The 13,380-nt window shown below is 46.3% G+C and overlaps 1 protein-coding gene across 1 annotated transcript in view; it reads left to right on the top strand.

Moving 5' to 3' along the window:
• The window catches only part of ABCC3 (ATP binding cassette subfamily C member 3), a 124,107-nt gene that overhangs the window by 104,722 nt on the left and 6,005 nt on the right, over nt 1–13,380 (top strand). The window contains exons 25-28 of the mRNA XM_073606799.1: nt 2,581–2,707; nt 10,448–10,549; nt 10,713–10,859; nt 11,861–12,019. Of these exons, the coding sequence (XP_073462900.1) occupies nt 2,581–2,707; nt 10,448–10,549; nt 10,713–10,859; nt 11,861–12,019 (535 nt within the window). The remainder of the gene's footprint in view (nt 1–2,580; nt 2,708–10,447; nt 10,550–10,712; nt 10,860–11,860; nt 12,020–13,380) is intronic.

Here is a 13,380-nt window from a genome sequence, read left to right on the forward strand (position 1 = left end):
GAGCACTCTCGGCACAGGTCTGTTTACCTTTAGGTATGCATATATAGCTGGGCCAAACTCTGGAGGGACTCCAACTTTGATGTTGGGATCCACCCAGATGCCTCTCAATGTGCCATTGGAGACTAAGCCAGCCTCTCCCACCCTCTGCACAGCTCGGCGCTCCAATGACCTCTGGAGGGGCAGAACAGAGAGCCGGTGACTGTCAGTCATCAGTACTCTGCTCACTGAAGACTGAGAACCAAGCAATTAGCGGTCATATGATCGTTCAGTTCCTAGTATTAGAGCCGGTGGGGGACAGATGCAGCATGGGGAACAATGCTGCCTCCACCTAGGTGAGTATGTTTATTTTTTGAATTTCCATACTTCTCTTTTAATGTAATGCGACTCGCTTGCACGGCTGCGCCATGTCCATATGCAACAAGTTGCATTCCAAGCAGCAGAGCCACTATTTTTACATTTCCACAGCTCTTCCAGTTGTACTTGGTGTACTGGATGTAGTTCAACAACAGTTCCATGTTTTCCTATGTTTCTTTCATGTATGCAGAGTAGCCAACACGTATTGCAAATGGCAAAAACAGTAGATTTCTATAAAATGGTATGTGATAGGTTAAAGTACGTGTTATTTTTGTGATTAGCAGCCACAACTCTATGAAATACACCAAAAAGTATTCAGGAAGCAAGTTGTTTGTTGTCCTGTGTAACTGATTAGAGCTGCCATGATAAGAGACAATCATGGCTGAGGATTGGGCTTAAGTTATCTCTAAACAATTCACCTTTAAGATATTATAAAAAGATTTTAAAGAAAGTATAGTGTTGACAGGCAACCATGGTTGGACCCGTACCACATGGTAAGCACCTAATGCTCCAAGGTTTAAGCAGTCCAATCACCAACTGGATCTAAAAAAATGTATTTTCAGAGCCCTGAAGAAGGGGATATCCATTAGCCACTTGGATGCATTGGAAAGTGCTGTAATCTCAGTACTCAGACATTCGGATGGGACTAACGTGACAGCTTCCGGCTGTCAATGGCTGCTAAAGAAGAAGCTGGTGCTTGCACCCGCCGTGTTCTTGCCAACCACTGACGTCACCAGACCAATTAACTACATGAGCAAATGGGCAGGGATTGGAGGGGGTTACATCATTGACTGAGAGGAGAAAAGCAGAAAGGGAAGGAAGCGCCAGCGAAGTGTAGTATTCCAGTTAAGTTTTAATGAAGAGAGATTAAAAACACTTGTAAGAGTAATGCCGCGTACACACGGTCAGACTTTTCGTCTACAAAAGTCAGACGGACTAAAGCCGGCTGACAATCCGATTGTGTGTGGGCTTCCCCGGAACTTTCAGCGGACTTTTCCAGCCGCAAATCTGACAGACTTTAGATTTGAAACATGCTTCAAATCTTGACGTCGTAACTACGCCGGACCCAGAAATCCGCTCGTCTGTATGCTAGTCCGACGGACAAAAACCCACGCTAGGGCAGCTATTGGGTACTGGCTATCAACTTCCTTATTTTAATCCGGTGTCCGTCATCACGTACAAATCCGTCTGACTTTTGTGTGATCGTATGTAGGCAAGTCCATTCATTAGAAAGTCTGCCGCAAGTCCGCCAAAAGTCAGTCGGACGGGCTGTCGGACTTTTGTAGCCGAAAAGTCCGACCGTGTGTACGCGGCATAAGATATACAACATTCTCATGTGGTGTCAGATGTATAAACGTTGATCCTCCTAAAACCGTCCTGCAGGACTGCAATGATCTGACCCCCCCACACATTTTTTGAGACTCTCTTAAATTTTAGGGCAGAAAATGGTCATTTTTTATTTGTTGTATTCGGCACCCTTTGATTATGAGGGGGTTCAGGTTCAGCATCCGAACTTCTTTGAAGTCTGCCGAAACCTTTTCAAACCGAACCCAGGGCAGTTCAGCTCCACCCTACTTTTTGTAGAGCTCCTCACCCACTGACATCCAGGGCCTCCTGTAATGTCCTTCACATGAACATGTTTACTTCCAAAGAAAAGTAGCAAACTGTATACCCTCCCCCACCCTGTATTTTTATCATTAGCTCATCTCTCTGTCACAGTTACAAAGTACCATAAATTGTAATAGTCCAGAACATTCAATCACAGTTCAATTAACCGTAGTCATGTGAGCATAAGGCCAAAATCTGGTTGGTTGTTTGTAGGTTCTTCTTTCATCTTTGCAATTTGTACTTGTCTCATACAAAAAATGCCATTCATTTAGCAAAAAAAAAAAATTTCCAGGAAATGTTGTCATTGATAATTATTATATTATTGTGTTTCTAATATTAAATATGGTTGACATCTCCCTATAACCCTCCCCTTCCCTATGGCATAATCACAACATCCATGATGGCGCTGAGATCTCATTCCGTCTGTCTAGATTGGTCACAGCGCCTTGTTGTCTTCCCACGTGTTTTTACAGGACATCGTACCTGGCCATCATTTTAATTTCTTTTAACCCTCTTACATTTTCTCACTCATTTTCATATTTATTACATGCAACAAGAGCAAATATCACAAACCAAAAGCCGCGTGAATGATGATTTTCTGTTCTGTTTTGTTGGCAGGTGGCTTGGAATACGGGTGGAGTTTGTTGGGAATTGTGTTGTCCTCTTCGCGGCTCTATTTGCAGTTATTGGTAGAGAAAGCCTCACCCCGGGGCTTGTGGGTCTCTCTGTGTCCTATGCATTGCAGGTAAAAAAATAAATAAATAGCTTTTTGGTTTTATAAAATAGTTCTATAGCTAAACTGAAGACAAATGTGCATTGAGTTCAATGACGAAATGAAAGTTCTTCTATAAACAAGGTGTTTTCCCTTTAGATTTATGGCTGTTGCACATTGGCTTAAAAAACGCTGCTTTTACAGACATTTGACTTTTTTTTTTTTCTGCCTGTAAACGCACCTTTATGTTAGCCTACACACATAGGTGTATAAACGTGCCTAAATGCTAGACTAGTCCAGTGCTTGGGCGTTCATTCATACCAATGGCCAGTATAAATTAATCTTATGGCCAATGGATTACATAAACGCTCAAACACTTGACCTGAACATGTGTAAATGCACCTAAACGCATGTACAAAATGCGGCTTTAGGCACATTTTTTAAGCAGGTTTTCTCTTACCAAGAGAAAAGGCATTCAGGGGAGTTGAGCAAATGATCAGTGTGCATGAGACCTTAAAGTGCTCTTAAAGTCTTGTTTTTTTTTTAAATAACAAACATGTCATACTTACCTGCTCTGTGCAGTGGTTTTACAGAGCAGCCCGAATCCTCCTCTTCTCGGGTTCCTTGGCGATGCTCCTGGCCCCTTCTTCCTGCCAAGTGCCCCCACAGCAAGCAGCTGGCTATGGGTGAACTTGAGCAGAGCCGCTGCTCTGTGTGTCCATTCAGACACGGAGTCGTGGCTCAGCCCCACCCCTTCTCTCTCCTCATTGGCTCACTGAACTTGACATCAGCGGGAGCCAATGGCTTCCGCTGCTGTGTCTTAGCCAATCGGGAGGGAGAGTCCTAGACAGCCGAGGATCTTGTGCAGCATCACAGGATCGAGATGAGGTTCAGGTAAGTATTAGGGGGGCTGCTGCACACTGAGAATATAGAATACACAGAATGCATTAAGATAAAACAAATTTCCGCCTTTAGAATCACTTTAAGGCTCACATATTTGGCCCATGTATACGGCAGGCAGTCTGACAGAAGGCGGCTGAACGTCCAGCTTCTTTCGAAGGGGCCTGACTGAAAAAGGTCTGCCGATCGGCATCCGATCAGGGGCAGTCCCCCGCTGTGAGAACACTAAATATCAGCGGGGAGATCGCTGTACTAACTTTGGATTGTTTGTACAGGATCTCCTCCCAAGTTCTTCAGTTTTATTTCTTTCTCGAACATCACGGGACACAGAGCCACAGTAATTACTGATGGGTTATATAGGTATCACTGGTGATTGGACACTGGCACACCCTATCAGGAAGTTCAACCCCCTATATAATCCCTCCCCCTTGCAGGGATACCTCAGTTTTTACGCCAGTGTCTTAGGTGATGGACGTGTAAAGATGTCCTGTGCTGAGCTCCAAAGGGAATATCCTAAGATCCTATACTGGGGCAAGCCAGGCGAACCGGATCCATTCGAAGTGTCTTTTCATGGCCGAATTGAATGGTACCCGGGCCTCGTGTCCGAAGAAACGAGGTTTTACCCGTAATGCTTCTCTTTTTAGAGAGCTGGACCCCGCAGATCAGAAAATGGCTTTAAACTTCCTAATTTCTGGCGAGGTGCTTTACGGTCCCAGAATTGTTGGATCCCCCTAATGATGGGGGCCCCAGTCTCTGACGGTTTTTTCAAACGGAGCCCACCGTGAGAGGTGAAGATTGGGTCTGTGTAAACAGCACCCTGCGGCTGGATAAGGTAAGAGGAGATTCCACAGAATTTTTGAGTTCTAGTGGCTTTTCTCCTTTAAGGTAAATGCATGCTATGCCTATTGTGACCACCGGGGGCTGCCAAGAGCACAAACCTACACATGCTGACTTTGTCTCAGGTGTTCAGTGCTGATTATTCCCAGCATCTCAAAGCAGGCTGCAAGCAGGTAAGGTGGAAAGGGGGGATTTCTCATGTTTGAATGTTCCCCCCAGGCTAGAGAGGGGCCACAGGGGTCTAGAAAGTGGTTATACCACCCGGGCTCTGTGGCCTAAAGGCCACCATCTCTGAAGATAGCCGTTCAGGCAAATCTTGTTACCAGTCTCCCTCCTTCTCCCCCCCCATCCCCAGCCTTTTCTCCAGAAGCATGACAGGAGAGTCGGCAGTGCGGGAAGCGCTCGTTTTTTTCAAAACTCGAGGGGGGGGGGGCGGTAGAGGAGGGGGCGGGATGTCAGCACAGAGTGTTTAGACTCCCACTCAGGCCAGCTGCAGGCTATTAGAGGCACTCTGTACAGGTGCACTCAGCCTTCTGAGAGACACAGAGCTGACGGTCGCATGTAAGGTGGGACACAGGCATTCTCCTAGGCAGCATTTACTGAAGTAACACCAGACTGAGCATTGGGTAGCAAGGCTTTTAGCCAGACTACATCGCTCAGCGGGCAGTGTTCATTTGTATACCTCACACCTTGTTGCTTTGCACTATGGGTAGAAGAGGTTCAAGCACCCCAGGAACCAGAGACACTAGGGGATCTTGTTCAGGTTCTGAGGGCCCCCTGTCGGCAGCATCCTCCCCCCCTAAAGATGGGCCAGGGACGGCTAGCCAGGGAGAGCCATCGGGGTCAGGGGCTACACCTGCTTCTGGCACTTCAGCCCCTGTATATATTACACAAGAGGTTTTTTCCTCAACCATTAATGGTCTAGAGCAGGGGTCTCAAACTGGCGGCCCTCCAGCTGTTGCAAAACTACAAGTCCCATGAGGCATTGCAACGCTGACAATTACAAGCATGACTCCCAAAGGCAGAGGCATGATGGGACTTGTAGTTTTGCAACAGCTGGAGGGCCGCCAGTTTGAGACCCCTGGTCTAGAGGAAAGATTAATGGCCGTGATTACGTCTTCACTCAGTGGAAGAAAACGCACTAGGCCTTCCTCTGTTCCCCAAGACCCTCAGACAGAGGAGCTCTGGGATAAAGGAGATGAGTCCCTTTCAGAGGATCGGGATGGGATGGATGATTCCTCTTCGGGGGAATCAGGTGGAGAGGGACCCTCTGCGACTTCCCAAGAGGAGAAAGTCTTAGTGCAGATCCTCACTGGATTGGTCCGATCCACATTTAAGTTGCCCATACCTGAAACTGCTAAAGAATCCTCTTCTGCTTTGGGGTCACTGAAACCTTTCCAAGCAGCACATGCTTTTCCTGTTCATACTTTACTTGAAAAGCTTATTTATTCTGAGTGGGATCACCCAGACAAACGTTTTTTTCCACCGAGAAAGTTTTCAACACTTTATCCGATGGAAGAAAAGTTTATTAAAATGTGGGGAATACCGGCTATTGATGCCGCCATTTCCTCCGTAAATAATAGCCTGACTTGTCCTGTAGACAATGCTCAGATGCTCAGGGATCCTGTAGATAAAAGGATGGAATCCCTATTGAAGGATGTTTTCTCCTTAGCAGGATCAGTGGCCCAACCTGCAGTAGCAGCGATTGGAGTCTGTCAATACTTAAGAGACCATGTTAAGCAGGTCATCAAAGTATTACCTGAACAGCAGGCCCAGGGGTTTGCTAACCTTCCAGCGGCCTTATGCTTTGTGGTTGACGCCATTAAAGATTCTATCGTGCAAACCTCCCGTCTTTCACTGGGGTTGGTGCATATACGTAGAATCCTATGGTTGAAAAATTGGTCAGCCGAAGCACCATGTAAGAAGCTACTGGCTGGGTTTCCATTTCGTGGTGCAAGGTTGTTTGGAGAGGACTTGGATAACTATATCAAGAGAATCTCTTGTGGGAAAAGCACTCTCTTACCTGTCAAGAAGAAGAGTAAGCGTCCCTCTTTCAAACGGACTCTTTCCCCAGCGCCGGGGGCTTCAGCCTCCAGGCAGTCTCGACGGCCGCCTCCATCGGGGTCCAGAGACAAGAGTCAACCCCAGGGACAAAAGAAGTCCTGGGGAAAGAAGCCTACTAGGCAAAACACTAAGACCTCTGCATGAGGGGGCGCCCCCGCTCACTCGAGTGGGGGGAAGACTGCGACAGTTCTCAGAGCTCTGGCACGAGGACTTCCAGGACAGATGGGTAGTCTCCACGGTAACCTTAGGGTACAAGCTGGAGTTTCAGGAATTCCCTTCTCCTCGGTTCCTCAGATCAAATGTTCCCAGAGACCCAGAGAAGAAGCAGTCGCTCCTTCTAGCGTTAGAGCGACTTTTGTCGCAGGAGGTCATTATGATAGTTCCCGCAAAGGACCAGGGATTGAGCTTCTATTCCAACCTTTTTACGGTCCAAAAGCCAAATGGGGATGTCAGGCCCATTTTGGACTTAAGGGATCTGAACCGATTCCTAAGGATTCAATCCTTCCGCATGGAATCAATTCGAACAGTAGTTCCCACCCTGCAGGGAGGAGAATTTCTGGCATCAATAGACATCAGAGATGCATATCTGCATGTGCCCATTTTTCCTGCTCATCAGAAGTTTCTGCGCTTCGAGGTAGGAGGGCGCCGTTTCCAGTTTGTGGCTCTGCCTTTTGGGATAGCCACTGCACCTCGAGTGTTCACAAAGATCTTGGCTCCTCCTCTGGCCAGATTAAGGGCTCAGGGTATAGCTGTCATAGCATACCTAGACGACCTGCTCTTGATAGACCGGTCGGTAGCCTCTTTGAATGGAAACTTGAGGACCACGGTCAGGTATCTAGAACACCTAGGTTGGATCCTCAACTTAGAAAAGTCTTTCCTAAAACCAGTAAGAAGACTGGAGTATTTAGGTCTGATTATAGTTACAAGCCAGGAGAAAATATTTCTACCTCAGGCAAAGATCACTGCTTTGAGAGAGCTGATTCTGACAGTAAGGACCAAGAAGGGTCCCTCAGTCCACCTTTGTATGAGGCTAATAGGGAAGATGGTGTCTTCATTCGAAACAGTTCCCTATGCTCAGTTTCACTCAAGAATGCTGCAACACAGTATTCTGTCGACCTGGAACAAGAAGGTTCAGGCATTAGACTTTCCGATGCACCTGTCGCATGCGGTGCGTCAGAGCCCTAATTGGTGGCTCATACCCGAAAACCTGCAGAAGGGGAAATCCTTTCTACCGGTTACCTGGACGGTGGTAACAGATGCCAGTCTGTCAGGTTGGGGAGCAGTTCTGGAACAGGCTGCGGTCCAAGGGGTATGGTCCAAGACAGAGAGGACCTTACCCATCAACATTCTGGAGATCCGGGCGATACATCTAGCTCTAAAGGCCTGGACTATCAGGCTACAGGGTTGTCCGGTCAGGATCCAGTCCGACAATGCCACAGCAGTGGCTTATGTCAATCATCAGGGAGGCACCCGGAGCCGAGTTGCTCAAAAAGAGGTGAACCAGATCTTAGTCTGGGCAGAGAAGCATGTGCCATGCATATCGGCAGTTTCATCCCGGGAATAGAGAATTGGCAGGCGGACTATCTAAGTCGCCAGCAGTTACTTCCAGGGGAATGTTCTCTGCATCCTGACGTCTTTTGGGCCATATGCCAAAGATGGGGGGTTCCAGATGTAGATCTCTTTGCATCCCGATTCAACAAAAAGATAGACAGATTTGTGGCAAGGACAAAAGATCCTCTTGCATGCGGGACGGATGCGTTGGTGATTCCGTGGCATCGGTTCTCACTGATTTACGCATTCCCGCCTATTCTGCTACTACCACGACTCCTTCGCAGGATCAGGTAGGAAAGGAAGTCGGTACTTCTGGTGGCCCCCGCTTGGCCCAGAAGGACTTGGTATGCAGAAATAGTAAGGATGACGGTGGGTTCCCCGTGGATACTACCGGTACGCCCAGACCTGTTATCTCAAGGTCCAGTAGTCCATCCTGCCTTACAAACGCTAAATTTGACGGTTTGGCTATTGAGACCCACGTTCTGAAGAGTTGTGGGCTCTCAGGTCCTGTCATATCTACCTTGATTAATGCAAGGAAGCCAGCTTCCAGGATGATTTATCATAGAGTCTGGAAGGCTTATATAACCTGGTGTGAATCCAGAGGTTGGCATCCCAGGAAATATGTCATAGGTAGAATCCTTGATTTTCTACAGATGGGATTAGAGATGAAGCTGGCCTTGAGTACCATCAAGGGCCAGGTCTCTGCTTTATCAGTATTATTTCAGCGGCCACTTGCTTCGCATTCTTTGGTCCGAAACTTTATGCAGGGGGTGATGCGTCTTAATCCTCCGGTTAAAGCGCCCCTAAACCCCTGGGACTTGAATTTGGTCCTGGCTGTGTTACAGAAACAGCCTTTTGAACCAATATGTCAGATTCCTTTGGTCTTGTTGACAAGGAAATTAATTTTTCTGGTGGCCATCTCTTCTGCTAGAAGAGTATCAGAATTAGCAGCTCTTTCCTGTAAGGAGCCTTATTTGATTATACACAAGGATAGAGTGGTACTACGCCCTCATCTTAGTTTTTTCCAGATCCCTGTTCTCCGGAAGAGAGATCTCTACATTCGTTGGATGTAGTAAGAGCAGTTAAGGCCTATCTAGGGGCAACTACTCAGATCCGCAAGACGGATGTTTTGTTTGTGCTGCCAGAGGGTCCCAATAGAGGACAGGCAGCGTCAAAAGCTACCATTTCTAAATGGATTCGACAATTGATCATTCAAGCTTACGGTCTGAAGCAGAAGATTCCTCTGTTTCAGATCAGGGCACATTCCACAAGGGCTATTGGTGCTTCTTGGGCAGTGCATCACCGGGCCTCTATGGCTCAAATCTGCAAGGCCGCAACCTGGTCTTCAGTCCATACATTCACCAGATTCTATCAGGTGGATGTGAGAAGGCATGAGGATATCGCCTTTGGGCGTAGTGTGCTGCAGGCAGCGGTACAGGGTCCTCAGGTCTGATTGCACCCTACTTGGTCGTGGTTCCCCCCCCTCAGGTAGCATTGCTCTGGGACATCCCATCAGTAATTACTGTGGCTCTGTGTCCCGTGATGTTCGAGAAAGAAAATAGGATTTTTTAAAACAGCTTACCTGTAAAATCCTTTTCTTTCGAAGGACATCACGGGACACAGAGGTCCCGCCCCTCTTCTAATACACTATATTGCTTGGCTACAAAACTGAGGTATCCCTGCAAGGGGGAGGGATTATATAGGGGGTTGAACTTCCTGATAGGGTGTGCCAGTGTCCAATCACCAGTGATACCTATATAACCCATCAGTAATTACTGTGGCTCTGTGTCCCGTGATGTCCTTCGAAAGAAAAGGATTTTACAGGTAAGCTGTTTTAAAAAATCCTATTTTTGTTCAGCCTACTGGGGTGAACAACACCAAAAAAAAAATAGGGTGTACTAGGCTTTAGGCTTCAATCACACCAAACAAACTGTGGTGCGGCAAGTATTTTCCACAAAAACTACGGCGAGGAACCCAAGGTTGTGTGGACAGCCATGGCCAGGAAGCCCGTACAAAGCTATGACCACAGCTGTCCACCGGTGTTCAGAAGTAATCACACAGGGACAGATGCTCGCCCCTGGACAGATAATGGCACCTAGGCGCAAAGTGAGTGGAAACCCCCTATACAACAGGCGTCCCCCTACGAGAATTTCCTTTTCCTCTAATGACAACTCAAAATGTATGATTTCCCATCACTTTCTGTCTCAGTGACATAAGACAAGTCGGTGAATGTACAAAACTTTCCCTTTTCCATCCAAAGTTTAAAATAAATTTACCTTCACTTGCTTACATTCACTTTAAAGATCTTGCAACCTCAGAACCCCTAAACTTGCAGGTGATCCAGGGAAAGGAATAAGAGAGAGAAATTAATCTGTGAAAAGTTTTGTGTGTTAATTTGTTTCCTTCACTCATCGTTAACAGGTGACCATGTCACTTAACTGGATGGTGCGGATGACCTCTGACCTGGAAACAAACATTGTGGCTGTAGAACGTGTCAAGGAATATTCTGAGACGGAGACAGAGGTCAGTAAAATCAAAACTTTGCGGTTTGAATTGTGCATAAGCATTTGGAATGTTTACTGGAAAGGTTTCATTGGTATCCGCCATTGTGGTAGAAGAATGCCGTGTTCCATAGGTTTTCCCGCGCTTCCCTCTAAAGTCGCCCATAATCTCACTTTTTTTTCAGGCTCCTTGGACTATAGACGATAAGAAGCCGGAAGAGGGTTGGCCAAGTAAAGGTGAAGTCGAATTATCCAACTACTCTATCCGGTATAGACCTGGCTTGGATTTGGTGCTGAAAAACTTGAGCCTGAAAGTTAAAGGAGGAGAAAAGGTAAAAATCCAATTTTCAATACCATGTGGGAGATTTATCACGATAATATAAAGAGCCAGAAAACAAATTCTTTATAAGGCAAAAATCGTAACAACTCTACTGTTTATTTATTTATAGAACCTTAATTTGGCCCATGTGCAATATGTGGATGATTTTTTACTATAATTCTGGTTAAAAGATATTTGAAGAAAAAAGTCTATGGTGTCTTGCACACTATATGGCAAAAGGTTTGTGATTACTAGGTCATCACACCTTCCATACAATCCAAAGTATGTGAATCCCCTTCCAAGTGGTAAGGTTCACGTGTTTCCAGTGAAGGGAACACTAGAGCATACAAAGACATTTTACACGATTGTGCACCTCCAACCTTGTTTGGGGAAGACCCTTTACTGTTCCACCATAATTGTGCATCTGTGTACAAAGCCAGCTCCATGAAGGTATGATTTGACCAGTTGGGTGTGGAGGAACTTGAGTTTCCTGCATAGAGCCCTGACCCTCAACCCTACTGAACTTCTTTGTTAGGAACTGGGACACCAATTGTGAGCCAGGTCTTCTAATCCAACATCAGTATCTGACCTCACAAAGGAGCACAAAGTTCCACATACATTCTCCAAAATCTTGCGGAAAGTCTTCCCAGAAAAGTGGAGGCTGTTGTAGCCACTAAGAGGGGCAACTCCATCTTAATGGCCATGGTTCCTAAATAGGATGTCCAGAAAACTCACACAGGCGTGATGATGGTTGGGGGTCCACAAACTTGTGGCGATATGTTGTGTATTTATGACTTTTTGAAGTCTGGTGAAATGCCAAGTGCTGTAAACTCAACTTTTATTGAAACATTTCCACAATTTTTATTTAAAACAGAAAACATAATTTACTTATTATTGTAACTGATGCCAATATAAAACCGGGGTCTCGCAAAAAGAGAATTTGTAAGTTACATGACAAATTAGTGATGATGGTTGGAAAAAGTTTGGCTTTTTGATAATTTTTTTATTGCTCAGGTTGGGATTGTGGGAAGGACGGGAGCGGGAAAGTCTTCCATGACGCTGTGCCTGTTCCGGATCCTGGAGGCTGCTGAGGGAATTATCACCATCGATGGTGTAAATATTGCTGAGATTGGACTTCACGACCTTCGATCTATGCTCACTATTATCCCACAGGTAAGATAGCAACCATTTGTAATGCTCAATCATCTGAGGCATCTAATCAGCCGGTTCGCTCATGAAAGATGTAACTTATGCCGCGTACACACGGTCGGACTTTTCGACCAGACTTGTCCGACAGACCAAATCCGGCGGACAATTCAATCTTGTGTGGGCTTCACCGGACCTTCAGCGGACTTTTCCAGTCGCAAATCTGACGGACTTTAGATTTGGAACATGCTTCAAATCTTTACGTCGTAACTCTGCCGGACCCAGAAATCCGCTCGTCTGTATGCTAGTCCGACGGACAAAAACCCACGCTAGGGCAGCTATTGGCTACTGGCTATCAACTTCCTTATTTTAGTCCGGTGTACGGCATCTCGTACGAATCCGTCGGACTTTGGTGTGATCGTGTGTAGGCAAGTACGGTCGTTAGAAAGTCTGTTTAAAGTCCGCCAAAAGTCAGTCGAAAGTCTGTCGGACTTTTTGTAGCTGAAAAGTCCGACCGTGTGTACGCGGCATTAGGTTACTATGAGTTATTGCAGACTATTATTACTGGCCCAACTTCTGAGCTATGCCTCCACCAGTTACCTACCTCTGTCCAGTGAGAGCTTGTCAAAGGCCAACAAGGTCACTCTTATTTTGCAGGGTGCAGGCAGTGGATGGGGTTCACTTAGATGATTAAGTCATAGTATTAAAGTGAAACCAAATCAGAAAGACACACATAGGGGCGAGTTTGGGCTAACAATAGAAATAGCATATTGGGGTGTCTGTGTCCTTAGGAAGTAAAAATGGTTGACAGGTTCAATTTAAGGTCCAACAAAGCCTGATCTCAAGGGGTGCCTTCCTCTACTGCAATTTTTACGTGATCTTGTGGGGCACTATTATTCCCACTGATATAAACGGTGGAATGCTATTCCTCCATTGACACCAAAGATGTGGCACTATTCCTAGCACTGACGTCATTGATGGGGCACTATTTCTCCCACTGACACCATTGATGGGGCACTATTCCTCCTGCTGACTCCATTGATATGGCACTATTCTTTCCACTGATGCCAATGATGGGGTACTATTCCTCCCACTGACACCATTAATGGGGCACTATTCCTCCCACTGACACCAATGATGGGGCACTATTCCTCCCACTGACACCATTGATGGGGCATTATTCCTCCCACTGACACCAATGATGGAGCACTATTCCTCCCACTGAAACCAAGGATGGAGCACTATTCCTCCCACTGATACCATTGATGGGGCACTATTCCTCCCACTGATACCATTGATGGAGCACTATTCCTCCCACTGACACAAATATTGGGGCACTATTCCTCTTCTGATTGACCACAGATGCAATGTCATTTTATTACTCCGAC

The sequence above is a fragment of the Aquarana catesbeiana genome, linkage group LG12, assembly GCF_042186555.1.
Source record: "Aquarana catesbeiana isolate 2022-GZ linkage group LG12, ASM4218655v1, whole genome shotgun sequence".
In the NCBI taxonomy this organism is placed as follows: domain Eukaryota; kingdom Metazoa; phylum Chordata; class Amphibia; order Anura; family Ranidae; genus Aquarana; species Aquarana catesbeiana.